This window comes from Hypanus sabinus, chromosome 10 (assembly GCF_030144855.1).
Source record: "Hypanus sabinus isolate sHypSab1 chromosome 10, sHypSab1.hap1, whole genome shotgun sequence".
NCBI lineage: Eukaryota > Metazoa > Chordata > Chondrichthyes > Myliobatiformes > Dasyatidae > Hypanus > Hypanus sabinus.
In genome coordinates, this window is record NC_082715.1 from 58,183,956 (window position 1) to 58,201,990 (window position 18,035).

The 18,035-nt window shown below is 41.9% G+C and overlaps 1 protein-coding gene across 1 annotated transcript in view; it reads right to left on the reverse strand.

Annotated features, from left to right (window-relative positions):
• Positions 1-14,967, reverse strand: part of grhl1 (grainyhead-like transcription factor 1) — a 110,764-nt gene extending 95,797 nt beyond the window's left edge. The window contains exon 1 of the mRNA XM_059981900.1: positions 14,528-14,967. Within this exon, the coding sequence (XP_059837883.1) occupies positions 14,528-14,547 (20 nt within the window). The 5' untranslated portion in view covers positions 14,548-14,967. The remainder of the gene's footprint in view (positions 1-14,527) is intronic.
• Between the last annotated feature and the right edge of the window lie 3,068 nt (positions 14,968-18,035).

Consider the following 18,035-nt stretch of genomic DNA (forward strand, 5'->3'; position numbering starts at 1 on the left):
AAAATAGAGGGCTAATGGTAACCCTAGTAATTTCTGAGGTAGGGACATGCTCGGCACAACTTTGTGGACTGAAGGGCCTGTATTGTGCTGTAGGTTTTCTATGTTTCTATATTTTTTATATTGAGATCATACAGCACAGAAACCAGCACTTGAGCTGAATGGCCCATGCCAATCAAGGTGCCCATCTGGGTTCACATTCCCTCATTTGGTCCATATTGCTCTGAATCTTTCCTACTCATGTCCAATGTTATTGATGTACTTTCCTGAAATACTTCTTCTGGCAGCTCATTCCATATACTGATCACTCTCTGGGTGAAAACACTGCCTCTCAGGTTCCTATTAAATTTCTCCCTCGTAGCTTAAACCTACGCCCTCTAGTTCTTCATTCCCCAACCTTGGGAAAAAGACTGTGTGCACTCACCCTATCTGTGTTCCACATAATTTTATAAGGTCATCACTGATTCTCCTATGCTCCAATGCATAAAGTCTAGTGATATCAACCTCTCTCCCTTGAGTCATTGTAATATCCTTTATAATTCTTTTCTTCACTCTTTCCAGCATAATGGCATCTTTCCCATAGCAGTGCAACTACACCTGGACACAATAGTTCAAATGTGACCTCACCAGTGTCTTGTGGAACTCCATCATAACGTCGCAACTAAACTCAATGCCTTGACTGATGAAGGCCAGCATGACTCCACTCTTTCCCATAGATGCTGCCTGGCTTGCTGATTTCCTCCAGCATTCTGTGTGTGATGCCAAAAGCCTTCATTACCACCCTGTCTACCTGTGATGTCACTTTCAGAGAATTATTTTGAACATAGAACTTAGAAATCTATAGCATTTTACAAGCCTTTTGGCCCACAATTTTGTGCTGACAATGTAACCCACTCTAGAAACTGCCTGGAATTGCCCTTCCACATAACCCTCTATTTTTCAAAGCTCCATGTACCTATCTAAGAGTTTCTTAAAAGACCCTATTGTACCTGCCTCCACCAACATCACCAGCAGTGCATTCTACACACCCACCACTCTCTGTGTGAAAATCTTATCTCCAACATCCCCAACATCCTACTTCCAAGCACTTTCTGTGCCCTCTTGAGTTAGCCATTTCAGTCCAGGGAAAAAGCCTCTGGCTATCCACATGATCAATGCCTCTTTACTTTTATTTATTTCTACTCCTCGGTTCTACAACTCTTCCCAGGAGCAAATGTTTATCTACCCAACTTGCAACACCTCACACTTATCCAAATTAAACTCCATTTGCAATTCCTTGGCTCACTTACACAGCTGAGCAGAGAGACAACATCTACCGGAAGTAAATACCTTGTATGTGCACAGGTACTTGGCGATTAAAGTCTGATTCTGATTCTGATTCTGATTAAGTTCCAAATATAATTTCTAATAACCGTCTTCACTGTCTATGACACCACCTATTTTAGTGTCACCTGCAAACTTACTAACCACATCTTCTACATTTTTCTGTGATGTAGATGACAAATAGCAATCGACCCAAAGCACAACGCTAGTCACAAGCCTCCATTCAAAGAAATTACTTTGCACCATTATCCTCTGCTTCCTACCATCAGTAAAAATGTGTATCTAATTAGCTAGCTCCCCCTGGTTTCTATACAATCTAATTTTCCATAGCAGTTTTCCATGAGGATCGATATCATACTAAATAGCCTATATCAACTGCCTAGGGCCCTCATTGACTATTTATTGTTAGTTCTTAAAACTCATTCATATTCATGAGATGTAATTTTTCATGTACAACAGTGTTGACTATCCTTAATCAACCAGTATGCTGCTTTGCACTGAATGGAGTAGCAGTGCAATCCTGTTCTCAGCTCTAACTACCTAACGAACCCGTCGTTCCAAATGCACACACATCTTATTCCTCAGAATCCCATCCAGACATATTGAAGTCATCGAAAACACAATATAAAAGGGCCTTGGCTTTCTTCAAAAGATTCTAGTCAATAAAACTCCATAAACATAAGGTGTTTTAAGTTAATGGAGCAATTTATTGTTTGGTAACTCTGAAGTGGTTAGTAATCTTTGAGACATATAATATGCAAAAAGCATGCAAAGATCTCCAATGTGAAACATTTTGTGTAATCTGTTCAAAGGCTGCCAAAAATCTACTGCACCTGCATTAAATCTCTTGCTGGAGAGCAGGATAATCTGCAAATGCCTGAACTCTTGAAAAAGGAACATGGCTCATGACAATTTTACTTATAACAAAAACGAAAATCTGTCGTTAACGTTAGAAGCTCACTATACAAACAACCATATTTTCCCTTTTATCGAATATTCAGCTGCTATTGACCAGTGTACGGAGTTGGCTGAAGCACAGTTTCTCCTTCTCAAGAAAAATGATAATAGGTACATTCTAAACACATTCTAATTCCAACCTGTTTGTTTAAGAACTGCGCAGACACAACATTCTCCTGCCAGTCAGGTGAAGAGCTCTGAAAGGAAGGTAGCACCTAGCAGAGCGGTCATAGAAACATAGATATCTACAACATGTTAGTAGACAATAGACAGTAGGTGCAGGAGTAGGCCAATCAGCCCTTCTAGCCAGCACCACCATTCACTGTGATCATGGCTGATCATACACAATCAGCACCCCATTCCTGCCCTCTCCCCATATCCCTTGACCCCGCTATCTATAAGAGCTCTATCAAACTCTCTCTTGAAAGCATCCAGAGACTTGGCCTCCACTGCCTTCTGGGGCAGAGCATTCTGCATATCCACCACTCCCTGGGTGAAAAAGTTTTTCCGCATCTCTGTTCTAAATGGCCTATCCCTTATTCTTAAACTGTGGCCTCTAGTTCTGGACTCACCCATCAGCGGGAACATGCTTCCTGCCCCCAGCGTGTCCAATCCCTTAATAATCTTATATGTCTCAATCAGATCCCCTCTCATCCTTCTAAATTCCAGTGCATACAAGCCCAGTCGCTCCAATCTTTCAGCATATGACAGTCCTGCCATTCCGGGAACTAACCTTGTGAACCTACGCTGCACTCCCTCAATAGCAAGAATGTCCTTCCTCAAATTTGGAGACCAAAACTGCACACAATACTCCAAGTGGGGTCTCACCAGGGTCCTGTACAGCTGTAGAAGGACCTCTTTACTCCTATACTCAATTCCTCTTGTTATAAAGGCCAGCATGCCATTAGCTTTCTTCACTGCCTGCTGTACCTGCATGCTTGCTTTCATTGACTGATGTACAAGAACACCTAAATCTCGTTGTATTTCCCCTTTTCCTAACTTGACTCCATTTAGATAGTAATCTGCCTTCCTGTTCTTGCCACCAAAGTGGATAACCTCACATTTATTCACATTAAACTGCATCTGCCATATGTTTGCCCACTCACCTAGCCTGTCCAAGTCACCCTGCATTCTCATAACATCCCCCTGACATTTCACACTGCCACCCAGCTTTGTATCATTAGCAAATTTGTTAATGTTACTTTTAATCCCTTCATCTAGATCATTAATGTATATTGTAAACAGCTGTGGTCCCAGCACCGAACCTTGCGGTACCCCACAGGTCACAGCCTGCCATTCCAAAGGGGACTCGTTAATCGCTACTCTTTGTTTCCTGTCAGCCAGCCAATTTTCAATCCATGTCAGTACTCTGCCCCCAAAACCATGTGCCCTAATTTTGCCCACTAATCTCCTATGTGGGACTTTATCAAAAGCTTTCTGAAAGTCCAGGTACACTACATCCACTGGCTTTCCCTTGTCCATTTTCATAGTTAGATCCTTAAAAATCTCCAGCAGACTAGTCAAGCATGATTTTCCCTTCGTAAATCCATGCTGACTGGGACTGATCCTTCTACTGATATCCAAATGTGTCGTAATTTCCTCTTTTATAATTGACTCCAACATCTTTCCCACCACTGACGTCAGGCTAACCGGTCTATAATTCCCTGTTTATTCTCTCCATTCTTTCTTGAAAAGTGGGACAACATTAGCCACCCTCCAATCCACAGGAACTGATCCTGAATCTATAGAACATTGGAAAATGATTACCAATGCATCCACAATTTCTAGAGCTACCTCCTTAAGTACCCTGGGATGCAGACCATCAGGTCCCAGGGACTTATCAGCCTTCAGACTCAACAATCTATCCAACACTGTTTCTTCCCTAATATAAATTTCCTTCAGTTCATCCATTACCCTAGTTCCTTTGGCCACTATTACATCTGGGAGATTGTTTGTGTCTTCGTTAGTGAAGGCAGATCCAAAGTACCTGTTCAACTCATCTGCCATTTCCTCATTCCCCATAATAAATTCACCCGTTTCTGTCTTCAGTGGCCCAATTTTGGTCTTAACTATTTTTTTGCTTTTCACATACCTAAAGAAGCTTTTACTATCCTCCTTTATATTCTTGGCTAATTTACCTTCGTACCTCATTTATTCTCCGCATATTGCCTTTTTTGTTATCTTCTGTATCTTTTGTTATCTTCAAGCCCTTCGGCCCACAATGTTGTGCTGACCATGTAACCTACTCTAGAAACTGCCTAGAATTTTCCTAACACATACTCTCTATTTTTCTAAGCTCCTTGTACCTATCTAGGAGTATCTTAAAAGATCCTATTGTATCGGTCTCTACCACCGTCGCTGGCAGTACATTCCACACACCCACCACTCTCTGTGTAAAAAACTTACCCCTGACATCCCCGCAGTACCTACTTCCAAGCCCCTTAAAACTATGCCCCCTCATGTTAGCTATTTCAGCCCCAGGAAAAAGCCTCTGGCTATCCACATGATCAATGCCTCTCATAATCTTGTACAGCTCTATCAGGTCACCTCTCATCCTCTGTTGCTCCAAGGAGAAAAGGCCAAGTTCACACAACCTAATCTCATAAAGCATGCTCTCCAATCCAGGCAACATCCTTGTAAATCTCCTCTGCACTCCCTCTATAGTACCCACATCCTTCCTGTAATGAGATGATCAGAACTGAACAATGTGGGGTCTAACTAAGGTCTTATATAGCTGTAACATTACATCTCAGCTCTTGAACTCAATACCATGGTTGACGAAAGCCTACTCACCATACGCCTTCTTAGCAACACTGTCAACCAGCGTGGCAGCTTTGAGTGTCCTATGGACACGGACCCCAAGAACTCGCTGATCTTCCACGTTGCCAAGAGTCTTACCATTATTATATTCTGTCTTCAAATTTGACCTACCAAAATGAAACACTTCGAAGTTGCGTCATTGTGGGAGCAGTTGTCGTTGGAGTAGTAAAGCTTTGGCAGTAAGTAAGGCAGGGCTTCAGTGAGAACAGGTGGAGGCAAGGTAAGGAGGTAATTTCATTCCTTATTTCTTATTCTGAATAGGGGAATGTCTACAGATCCAGTGTTGTTTTGTATGTCAGATGTTGGATTTCTGGGACACTTCCAGCCTCCCCAATGGCCACATCTGCAGCTCCTTAGAGACCGTGTTATGGAACTAAAGCTACAGGTCGATGTCCTTCCACTTGTTAGGGAAAGTGAAGCAATGATAAACAGGAATCCCAAGGAGGAAGTCACAGGAGACAGATAAACGGGTGACAGTCAAGAGAGGGAAGGAAGAACATCAGAAAGTGGAGGGCACCCCTGTGGCCATCCTCCTCAACAATAAGTACTCCAATTTGAAGCAACAGTGCCCGTGCCTCTGGCACTGAATCGGGCCCAGTGGCTCAGATGGGTGGTAGATAAAGGTGTGGTGGAAGAATTGGAGCAGAGGGAAGGGATTCAAGATTTCTGGAAAATAGGGACGTCTCCTGGAGCAGGTGAGACATGTACAAAAGGGACGGGTTGCACTGGAATCTGAGGGGGAACAGTATTCAGGCAGTTAATAAACAGGCAGGTTTACTAGAGCTTTTGGGAGTGGTTTAAACTAATATGGCGGGGGATGGGAACCAGTGATATAGAGCTGAGGCTGAGCCAGCACGTTTGCAAGTAGATGATGGGTATAACTTGGATGTAAGGAAGGGCAAGCCAATGATTGGGTACAAAGTTAAATTGTACCACAGGGGCAAAATTCAAAAGGGCAAAAGAGCAGGACTGAAGGTGCTGTATTTAAATGCATGTAGCATTCAGAAAAAGGTGGATGAACTCATGGTGCAATTAGAGATTGGTCGTTATGACTCTGTGGGCATCACTGAGTCATGGCTGAAAGAAGGTCATAGTTGGGAGCTTAACATCAAACATTGTATCGAAAGGACAGACAGTGGTGTGGCTCTGCTGGTAAGGGATAGAATTACATCTTTAGAAAGAAGTGACATGTGGTCAGAGAATGTTGAATCTTTATGGGTGGAGTTAAGAAACTGCAAGTGTAAAAGAACCATTATGGGAAATCATATTTAGGCCTCCAAATGGTAGCCAAGATGGTGGGGTTGAGATTGCAAAGGGAGCTGGATAAGGCATATAATAAAGGTAATTACACAATTGTAATGGAGGACTTCACATGCAAGAGGATTGGGAAAAGCAGGTTGGGGTTGGATTGCAAGAGAGGGAATTTATTGAATGCCTACAAGATAGCTTTATAGTGCAGCTTGTGGTTGAGCCTACTCAGGGAAAGGTTATCTTAGAGTGGGTGTTCTGTAATAACCCACATCTTTTTAGGGAGCTTAATGTAAAGGAACCCTTAGGAGACAGAGATCATAATATGATTGAATTCATACTGCAATTTGAGAGGGAGAAGTACAAGTCACATGTATCAGTATCACAAGGGAATAAAGGGAATTACAGAGGCATGAGAAAGGAACTTATCTAGGTGGATTAGAGGAAGTGGTAGGGATGATGGTAGAGCAAAGATGGCTGAAGTTTCTGGGATTAGTTAACAATGTGCAGGATAGATATGTCCCACAGAGAAAGAACTTCTCAAATGGCAGGGCTCAGAAACCATGGCTGACAAGGAAGTTAATGACTGCATAAAAGCCAAGGAAAGGACATATGAGATAGCAAAGGTGAGTGGGAAGTTGGATGATTGGGAAGATTTTAAAATCCAACAAAAGGCAACTAAAAAAAGCTGTAAGAAAGGAAAAGATTAAATATAGGGGCAAATTAGCCAATTATATAAAGCAGGATACCAAAAATTTTTCAGTTAAATACAAAGTAAAAAGAAGATGAGAGCTGATATTGAACCACTGGAAAATGATGCTGGTGAAGTATTAATGGGGGACTAAGAAATGACAGATGAACAGTGTTGGAGTCCATTATTGAGCATGAGGATTCAGGGTACTTGAAATCAGCATGGTTTCAGCCAAGGGAAATCTTGCCTGTTAAGAGTTCTTTGAGGAAGAATAAGCAGGGTGGACAAAGGAGAGGCAGTGGATGTCATTTACTTGGATTTTCCGAAGGCATTTGATAATGTGCCACACATGAGGTTGCTTAACAAGATAAAATCCTATGGCATTACAAGAAAGATATTGGCATGGAAAGAGGAATGGCTGACTGATGGGAGGCAGTGAGTGAGGTTAAAACAGGCTTTTTCTGGTCGGCTGCTGGTGACTAGTGGTGTTCCACAGGGGTCAGTATTGGGATGCTACTTTCTACATTGTTTGTCAATGATTTAGATAATGGAATTGATAGTTTTGTGGCAACATTTGCGAATGATACAGAAATAGGTGGAGCGTAGGTAGTTTTGAGGAAGCAATATATTTGCAGCAGGACTTAAACACATTGGAAGAATGGGCAAAAAAGCGGCAAAGGGAATAAATACAGTGTTGGGAAATGTGTGATAATGCATTTTGGTAAAAGGAACAATCGTGCAGACTATTATCTAAATGGGGAGAAGGTTCAAACTTTAGTAGTGCAGAGGGACTCAGGAGTCCCTGTGCAAGAATCTCAGAGGATTAATTCCCAGACTGTCTGTGGTAAATAAGGCAAATGGAATGTTGGCATTTATTTCAAGGGGAATAGAATATAAAAGCAAGGAGATAATGCTGAGACTTTATAAGACATTAGTCAGGCCACACTTGGAGTACTCACAACAGTTTTGGACCTTATACCTCAGAAAGGATGTATTGTCTTTAGTGAGCATCCAGAGGAGGTTCATGAGGACTATTCTGGGAATGAAGGAGTTAACATATTAGGAGCGTTTGAAATTTTGGGCCTATACTCACTAGAATTTAGAAAAATGTGTAGGGATCTCATTGAAACCTACCGAATGTTGAAAGGACTAGATAAGGTGGTTGTGGAGAGGATGTTTCCTATGGTGGAGGGTATCCAGAACTAACAGGCACAGACCCAAATTGAGGAGCAACCTTTTAGAACAGAGGTAGGGAGGATTTTTTTTAGCCAAAGAGTAATGAATCTGTAAAATGCTCTGCCACAGACTGCAGTGGAGGCCACGTCCTTGCATATAGTTAAGGCAGAAGTTGATCATTTCTTGATCAGTTGGGATCAAAGAATATAGCAAGAAGGCAGGTATATGGGATTAAGTGGGATCCAGGATCAGCCAAGATGGTATGGTGGACCAAACTCGACAGGCTGAATGACCTAAGTCTGCTCCTAGGTCTTATGGTCTTATCTTATCTTTATTAAGTTGACTGTGACAAAATCTACCAGTCTACCATAAGAAGTATAAACAAGCTGTAAACACCATCCCATTTGCCCAATCCCAAAAAGCTCAAACGTAATTCTACTCTAACCTGGAGGAAAATCAGCAGCCTAGGTTGTGAACCCTCACAGTACCTGTTTTTTAAAGCTATGTTTAAAATGTATCCTGCTACCTTTGATACTTCAGCTATCAAAAACCTCCTTGCATTGCAATCTTTACATAATGCCACATAAAACATCGGAAATAGAATTCTTCAATCTGATTGGATGTTCAGGAATCATTGGTTCAGGGCAGGAAACCCTCAGACGGAATCCCAATGGGAACTAATACTAGAAAATGAAAGTCCAACACAGAGATTCTATATTATTGGGATAATTTTCTTTGAGGCCAGCTGCAACCACAATCATTTTGCCCCTGACCAAGAAGTACAAGTAAATATTGTATAGTATTGTACGATAAAGCACTCTTTTGGTGTAATATCCTGCAGGACTTTATCTTGATTTTAAAGTAATTGCCAGCTAAATTATCCTTTTTAAACCCATGGTATCATTGAAAACTTATGATACACAAAAGGCCATTCAGTCCATTACATATCATATTTCATATTTTGGTTTCAAACTTCCTTTATTTTTCCTATTGTTTGGGAATATCATATTCCCTTTGGTAATTTATTTTTTATTCCTTTTGTAATTTTCTTACACCTTTGCCTTACAATTCATCTTTAAGTTGATCCTTAGAGTTGCTTTCTTCACATGTTTGTTCTCATTTTATATTCAAATGCAACTTTTTCTAAATTTTGCATTTCTCTTGAACAATGATCAATAGCCAGTTTTGTCAATGCTCCTCCTAAGAAACATTTCCATAAGGGTAGCATTCATCTTCATACTTTGTCACTTCAAGCTGCATAAGTCACCAGGACCAGATGAGATGTATTCCAGGCTACTGAGGGAGGAGATTACTGAGCCTCTGGTGATGATCAATGAGGACAGGAGATGTTCTGGAGGATTGGATGGTTGCAGATGTTGTTCCATTATTCAAGAAAGGGAGTAGAGATAGCTTAGGAAATTATAGAACATTGAATCTTACTTCAGTGGTCGGTAAGTTGATGGAGAACATCCTGAGAGGCAGGATTTATGAACTATTGAACAATATGATTAAGAATAGTCAGCTTGGCTCCATGAAAGACAAATTGTGCCTTAGGAGCCAGATTGAATTTTTTGAGGATGTGACTAAACACATTGATGAAGGAAGAGCAGTAGATGTAGTGTATATAGATTTCAGCAAGGCATTTGATAAAGTACTCCATGCAAGGCTTATTGAGAAAATAAGGAGGCTTGGGATCCAAGGGGACATTGCTTTGAGGATCCAGAACTGGCTTGCCCACAGAAGGCAAAGAGTGGCTGGAGACAGGTTATATTCTGCATGGAGGTCGGTGACCAGTGGTGTGCCTCAGGGATCTGTTCTGGGACCCCTACTCTTCATGATTTTTATAAATGACCTGGATGAGGAAGTGGAAGGATGCGTTAGTAAGTTTGCTGATGACACAAAGGTTGGAGGTGTTGTGGATAGTGTGGAGGGCTGTCAGAGGTTACAGCAGGACATTGATAGGATGCAAAACTGGGCTGAGAAGTGGCAGATGGAGTTCAACCCAGACAAGTGTGAGGTAGTTCATTTTGGTAGGTCAAATATGATAACAGAATATAATATTAATGGTAAGACAATGTGAAGGATCAGAGGGATCTGAATCCATAGGACACTCAAAGCTGCTGTGCAGTTTGACTGTGTGGTTAAGAAGGCATGCAGTGCATTGGCCTTCATCAATCATGGGATTGAGTTTAAGAGCTGAGAGGTAATGTTACATTATATGGGACCCTGATCAGACCCCACTTGGAATACTGTGCTCAGTTCAGTTCACCTCACTACAGGAAGCATGTGGAAACCATAGAAAGGGTGTAGAGGAGATTTACAAGGATGTTGCCTGGATTGGAGAGCATACCTTACGAGAATAGGTTGAGTGAACTTGGCCTTTTCTCCTTAGAGTGACAAAGGATGAGAGGTGACCTGATAGAGGTGTATAAGATGATGAGAGGCATTGATCATGTGGATAGTCAGTGGCTTTTTCTCAGGGCTGAGATGGCTAGCACAAGAGGGCACAGTTTTAAGGTGCTTGGCAGTAGGCACAGAGGAGATGTCAGGGGCAAGTTTTTTATGCAGAGAGTGGTGAGTGCGTGGAATGAGCTGCCAGCGACAATGGTGGAGGTTGATACAGTAGGGTCTGTTAAGAGACTCCTGGACAGGTACATGGAGCTTAGAAAAATAGAGCGCTACGGGTAAAGTCTAGGCAATTTCTAGGGTAGGGACATGTTCGGAACAACTGTGCGCAGAAGAGCCTGTATTGTGCTGTCGGTTTTCTATGTTTCTAACATTATGATAAGCATATTAGCAAACACAAGGAAATCTGCAGATGCCGGAAATTCAAACAACAACACACACAAAATGCTGGTGGAACACAGCAGGCCAGGCAGCATCTCTAAGGAGAAGCACTGTCGAAGTTTCTGGCCGTGATCCTTCATCAGGACTAACAAAGGGTCTCAGCCCGAAACGTCAACAGCGCTTCTCCCTATAGATGCTGCCTGGCCTGCTGTGTTCCACCAGCATTTTGTGTGTGTTGCTTGATAAGCATATTATGTTACCACCTCTATTCTTAATCACTTTGGTTCATTTTCTATTACTAGATCTTTTAGATTTTCCCTCCTAGCCATTTTATTTGGCTAGGGCTGAAATTCCCTATGTTTTTTTTATTTTAGTGATTCTTCTTCGGCTTCCATTCCAATATTTGGTAATCTGTGATATATGTCTGTAGCTGATCTCTTCTAGTCCCTCCTCTCAACCCAACTGGAAACAGTTTCCACTGCTTTGTTAATTATGTTCTTTCTTGCCCATGTTATTGCTCTATCCAGGAGCCTCATTTCCATATGTTTCCCCTGAAAGTCACCAATATTTGATTGCCCAGCCTAGTCATTGGACTCTTTCTTAACATCAGTTTCCTCATTCAAACTAACGATTACAGATGCTCACCCAAACTAAAAAGATTTGATTCCCATTAACTGAAAATTATGAAATGATGTTGCCATTTAATCAAAGAACTACAGTTTACTGACTAATATATTCCATATGTAGTACGTTGATAAAATTATGGAAAGAACAAACTTTGCATAGGGGACCTCTATCAGTAGGAATTTTATGATAATAGTGGTGACTGAAGTAATGGTATCTGTCTTATCTGATTGTGTGTGTTTATAAAGCTACTGATGCAATGAAGCATATAACAAACCTGTTCTATTTCAATTCTCATTGAATTCAGCTGTAATCTTTAGACAACATTAGTATATTTTTACAGAAGGGGCTACATCTAGAAAATGAACTTAAATAACCATTGGCATGGTAGCACAGCAAATGCAAAGAGAATCAGTATCAACCGATTTCTAAGAACTCTGCAGGAAAGAGTTCTAAAACTCGTTATATGCTGATTATCACGAGCCTAGAGAGCACAAATGACAGCTTATAATTAATTATTGAAGGATGTCCAGGAAACTTAGTTTAGTATGCAGTTCCTATCTCGGGTTTAGCAATTCCCTTAGAATTAGTGCAGTTGAAAGTGAATTCGTAAATCCATTTGCCTAACGTTTCTTTTACTATTTAACCAAAACTTGAGAAATAATGCCTACAAAAATCAGCGTAGGAGTTTGACACCAAAAGCAAAACAAAAAATAGTATGATGGCTACTTCTGCTGCCCCTTTCTTTGGTTAACCGATACCATCTTTCAAAATTTGGACTGATAGCTATGGGGTACGTGGCTGAGTTCCAAAAAAACTGTGCTGATCAGCTGGCTGGAGTGTTCACCGATACCTTCAGCGTCTGAGGTACCCGGCTGCTTCAAGCAGGCTTCAATTATACCTGTTGTCGCTACAAGACAGAAAACCTGACAGCGATTTCAAAAACACGGCGACTTTTTCAATCCTCCTCAAAATTTCAGATCTGGGATTCAGGGTACGCGTTAGCAGTTTGCAGATAACCTTTCCCAGGCTGGTGTTTGTTACTGCAACTCTTATTTTTTTCTAAGCTAAATCAAATTGTTTTTAGATTTTAATATCAAGTTATCACCAGCGTCTCAACCTTGCGAACTCATGGAATTGCCCGCATACACGAACTGAGGGCCATTGCGAAGGGAAAAGGAGGGGATGAAAGAAGAAGAAATAAATATTTGAGGTTTAATTAGGAGTTGGGACATCAGAAGCAGCCAATAGTAAACTGGAAGTAACGAAAAAGAGTCTTTGAGACAGACGCCACAGTATAATGGTCTTTTTGGCGGGCAGACGACGCATCGTGTTGCAGATATAATTAATGTCAGTGTAACATTGCCTGAGGTTGACATTCTTCACAGGAGTGTTTCAAACAGCCCGTAACACAGGGTCATGAGAGCGGCGATCAAAACAAGGTCAAACTAATGCAAGTTGATGGATCCTTAGTCCCCTCTCCCCCTACCTGTAAGCAAAGTGTTTATTGCTAAGCACCTGCCAGCCGGTTGTTCTCCTGAGTCAGGGATTTTGGAAGATGACGGCCAACGCCTCGCAGGTGTAGAGTTTCACCGCTGTCAAGTGTCTCCGCGCTATATCCTTCAAGTCCCCTTGTCGAAACTATCAACTCGCGGGCAAACGCTCAGCAAAGACCCTCGTGCCCAATTTGCTGCTCTGATTTACGAACTTGATTACCTGAGCTGTTTGTGACCGAGGTGAACAGAGGATGGGGCATTCACTGTGAACATTACAGTAAACTCTTTCTTGTTGTGGTAACCGGTGGTGAGAAGAGGCCGCCTGGCTCCACATCCAAAGCGGCTTCTGCCAACGCCGACCCGCAAGCGAATGCAGCCTGGGATTTTCTGTCTGCTCCGTTCCCTCGTCCAACACCCCTGCCACAAATCTCCCCTCCACCTGATACTGTGAAACTTGTCCTCCATGCTTTAACTAAACCGAAACGATTCGTGGTTTGGTTAATTCGGCCCAGAGCGTAATCCCAGCGACACCCCCGCTCCACCTGCCCAGACCCCTAAGGTCAGTGTCAAATCAAGGCTGGTGATCTGCCACTTGCCCACTCATCACCCCGAGCCGAGGAGCTGGGGGTGGGGGGGGGGGTGGGAGAGAACACTTTCACACCATAAAAACTGCAACATAAACTATAAACAAGAGAAAATCTGCAGATGCTGGAAATCCGAGCAACAGACACAATATGCTGGAGGAACTCGGCAGACCAGACAGCATCAATGGAAAAGAGCACAGTCGACATTATGGGGCGAGTGCCTTCATTAGGACTCCAACTGGCCGCGGAGGCAGTCCATTTAAACAGAAGACAAAAGCCCGGACACTTCTGCCGAGATTATCTGAAGAACGTCCTGAGTCGGTTGTGGGGATGGTTGGAGCTGGCCGCGGATTTACAGCCGTTAAATCAGATGGAACCAGATTAGCTTTACCCTCTCGAAAGTGACAGTAAATGTAGGCGAGAGGACCCCCGATCCGGGTGGAAGTTCCTGGTACACCAGACCGCGGGCATCCCTCGCCCATCCACTCTACAACCTGACGGCTCAAACCCCCTGGGTGGTAAACTGGGGATTGGGCCGACCCGGGGAACAGGTGCCGGCCGCTCAGGTGCGGCGTTAACAGGTGCGCTGCGTTCCCTCACTCACTGGCGGAGCCCGAGGCAGAGAGCGCAGAATCCCACTCTACTCCTGTAAGAGGAAAGACCACTCCTTCCCTTGCTTCTGGGTGGGGGGGGGGCGTAGCTGTGAAAGAAATAGACCCCATAATATCCTTTCCTCCTTAACCAACACCCGACACCTCCCCCCGCCCCGAACCCTCAGATCCAACTGGACTTGAAGTAGCAGCAAAACGAGTGCGTGCACTTACTTATCGTGTTCTTGTGTCATCTTCTTTTTTCCCCCCACCCCGTCACACAATCTCAATCTCGCTCTCCTCCGTCGGTCCAACTGGACTTTCTAGTTGGGCCAACGTGCGGCGAAACCCGACTAGCCAGCGTCTCCGCTCGGCGCGGCGGTTAAACGGGTTCTGCGGAGATGTTTTTGTTTTCCTTTCTCTTGCGCGCACACACACACACAAACTTTACAACCCAGTATCGTTGCAGCAATTCAGGTACAGAATGAATTGCGGGTCTCAATAGGATTGGATTGCCAGCGTGTTTCCCCGTCCCTCCTTCCTCTGTCGCTCGCATGTGATTGGCCATGCTAATAGCTGCAGGTAACGGGGTGTGAACTCAGCTTTCACGAGCAACCTGTTCCCGCTTTCACCTGTGATCTTGAGACAGATGGGTGAAAAAAAAAATGCTTATAACCAGGACTGGCTTAAAAATGTTGATACATCGACTTTGGATCCTCACCCCTATCACAAAAGGGACGCTTGCGTTCGTATGGTGGCATTTAGCTTTCAAAGCTCTGCAATGCCAAGTTGCTTAACGACTAAAAATGATGGAACTCTGCAGATCTATCAACGAAGAAAAACAAATTTTAAAGATCCTGCATGTTTCTTTTTGTAGTGACTGTTGTAGCAAATACTCCGACACCAGTTATCTCGTGCATTATCTGCCGCGAACTGCAAAGTGACATTGACCGGATGATGCCCGGTGAATGTTTGCATTATATATTATCCCATTACAATTTGATTTGCGTGGTTAGTTGAAAGTTCTTCACAACCATCGACTAAAAAAGATGAAAATAATGTTGATTTTAACCTAGTCTTGCTTTTCACAGTAAATATCTGGCGAAAATAGAGACATGGTACAATTTGCTATACACGATGAACATTGCGCAAGGTATTTCCAAAAATGGTCCAAGTTTAAGGGGAAACTTCTCCACTCAGAGGGTTGTGAGTGGTGCGTGCATGCTAGATTTCAACGTTTAAGATAAATTTGGATAGGTGCATGGATAGTAGGGACATGGAAGGCTACGGTCCTTGTGCAGGTCGATGGGAGCGGGCAGTTTAAATGGTTTCGGCATGGACTGGATCGGCCTAATGGCCTGTTTTGGTGCTGTACTTCTCTATTACTTGTTTTTCACAAACAAATTGTATGAACTTGTTTAAGAGATAACTGTCCGTAATAGCAACGTAGTTTATTGTACTATGACTATTGTATAAGTAAAAGTTCTTTGTAATTGCTTAATTGTATCTTTTTGTTACACCATTCCAGCTTAAGGGAAATTTTCTATTATTCATATAACAGTGACCTATTCAAGCAATGGACTAGTTTAATAAATAAATGCATGCATTCAATGATATTTTCTGTTAAAGTCAGTTTTAGAGTACTATTACTCTATTTCATTCCATTTCTGCAAAGAATAGATTAATATTTGAATATATGATTGGATTTTCCCTGTACCATTGTACTTTAGACTGCCTTTATGCAAGTCAACCCTCAATTTTGTTTCTTTTTCATGTTGAATGTATGTATTCTTAGAATATACACTATAATCCAATCAACAATTTTAAAACATGATCAGTTGAAACTTAATCTCTCTCTTGTAGTTTTACCTTCTACTTATTCATATGTGAGTTTCAAGCTCTATTTCATGCCCTGTAAAACATGTTAGAATGATGAACCCTCCAGATTGCCAGCTATGTGAGCATCTTAATGTTGTCAGCTGCTATCTCTGAGCAAAGATCATTCTGCACTGACTCTGCACAGAAAATCCAAGCCAATATATTCCATTTGCAATGTGCTGTCCTCAAACCTCCCAACTCCCAAGATTGCATCAAAGTCTGAGAAATCTAACACGGATTTGAAAGTAGCGACTGCACCAAGTTCTCACATTATTGCTATTTTGTATTCTTGTAGTGCTGATTTGGTGCATTCTTTCCAGGAGAAACAGTTTTTTTTTGTTATTCAGCAGATCAAGCAGCATCTGTGTAGGAAAAGAATTATCAACATTTTGTGTCACAACTCTGCATCAGATAAATACTGTATCCAACTTAAGGTGTCTAAAAGCAGACTGGTAGAAGCTATTGACTGTCATTGGGAGTGGACAGTTTGGGTAGTGAGAGTAAGGTGGGTTTCTTCTGTAAACACAAAACTTTGTGATTAATAGCAGTTTCCAAAAAAAGGACACATTCAGTTTCTGAGGAATTTGTCTCAGTACTTGAATTCAATGAACAAAACCAAAGAAAAACATTTGACCTCAAATGAAGCTGAACTGTTAGCTTTGAAGTTCAAAGTTTATTATCATGTATATGTCATCATATATTATTCTAAGAGTCATTTTCTTCAGGCATTTACAGTAAAACAAAGAAATTCAATAGAATCAATGACAAACGGCACCCAAAGACTGACAAACAACCAATATGCAAAAGACAAAATGTGCAAATACAAATAAAAACAAATGATAATAAATAATCCCGAGAAAATGAGTTGTAGAGTCATTGAAAGTGAGTCCATAGTTCAGTGTTGAGGTGAGTGACATCATCCATGCTGGTTCAGGTGTCTGATGGTTGAAGGGTAATAATTGTTCCTGAACTTGGTGGTGTGGGACCCAAGGCTGTTCTACCTCCTTCCTGACGGCAGCAGCAACAAGAGCATGGCCTGAATGGTGGGGATCCTTGATGATGGATGCTGCTTTCTTGTGGCAACATGTCTTGTGGAGCTTAGTGCCCTCTACAATAATTTTAATTAAGAAATGATAATAAAAGTAATAAATGCTGTGTCATTTATAGAATTTTAAAGTTCCAAATTATATCGCCAAGCTTCCCTTGGTTAATCTATACAGGTACATTTTGCCTGTTAGATAACTTATATATGACAACGTTGTCCCAGAGTGGTAGATAAACACAATGTCAGGACACCACTGTTTGTTAAGGTTATCAAAAGGTAATTGGACCCTTAGAACCCATAAAGATTAGGCTAGGACAGCTAATCAATCTCTACTCACTTACTGTCAATTCACCAAAAACTATGTATGACAAAAGGATGCAGGATACTTTTATTGGAAATACCATATCTGCCACTCATTCCACGACATCTTGCATGTTCATCTTGTGTCAGTGCATATGGAGTTATGCTGCAGGTGCAAGTTGCTCAGGCAAAGCTGTAATAAGGAAGAACCTGTTATTTTTCTGAAATGTACTATGAAAGTAGATTCTGCAGGGTACCAGTGGAACTGAGAAATTGTTTTGGATGACAGCCTGCTCTTTTCTAAACTTCTGGAAACATCTGTAATTGTTTACCATGGGAAGAGCAAGTTCTGAAACATACCACTTAAGTTCACTGCTGAATAAGATCTATATTTGTACTTGGTACAGAAGGTTTGTTTGATGTCAGTTATCCTAGCATACCTGCTTTGGTAGTACAATGTTTTTGTTTACATTTATGCTTTTACTAGGCATTTACATTTCTGGAAAGACCAGGATTACC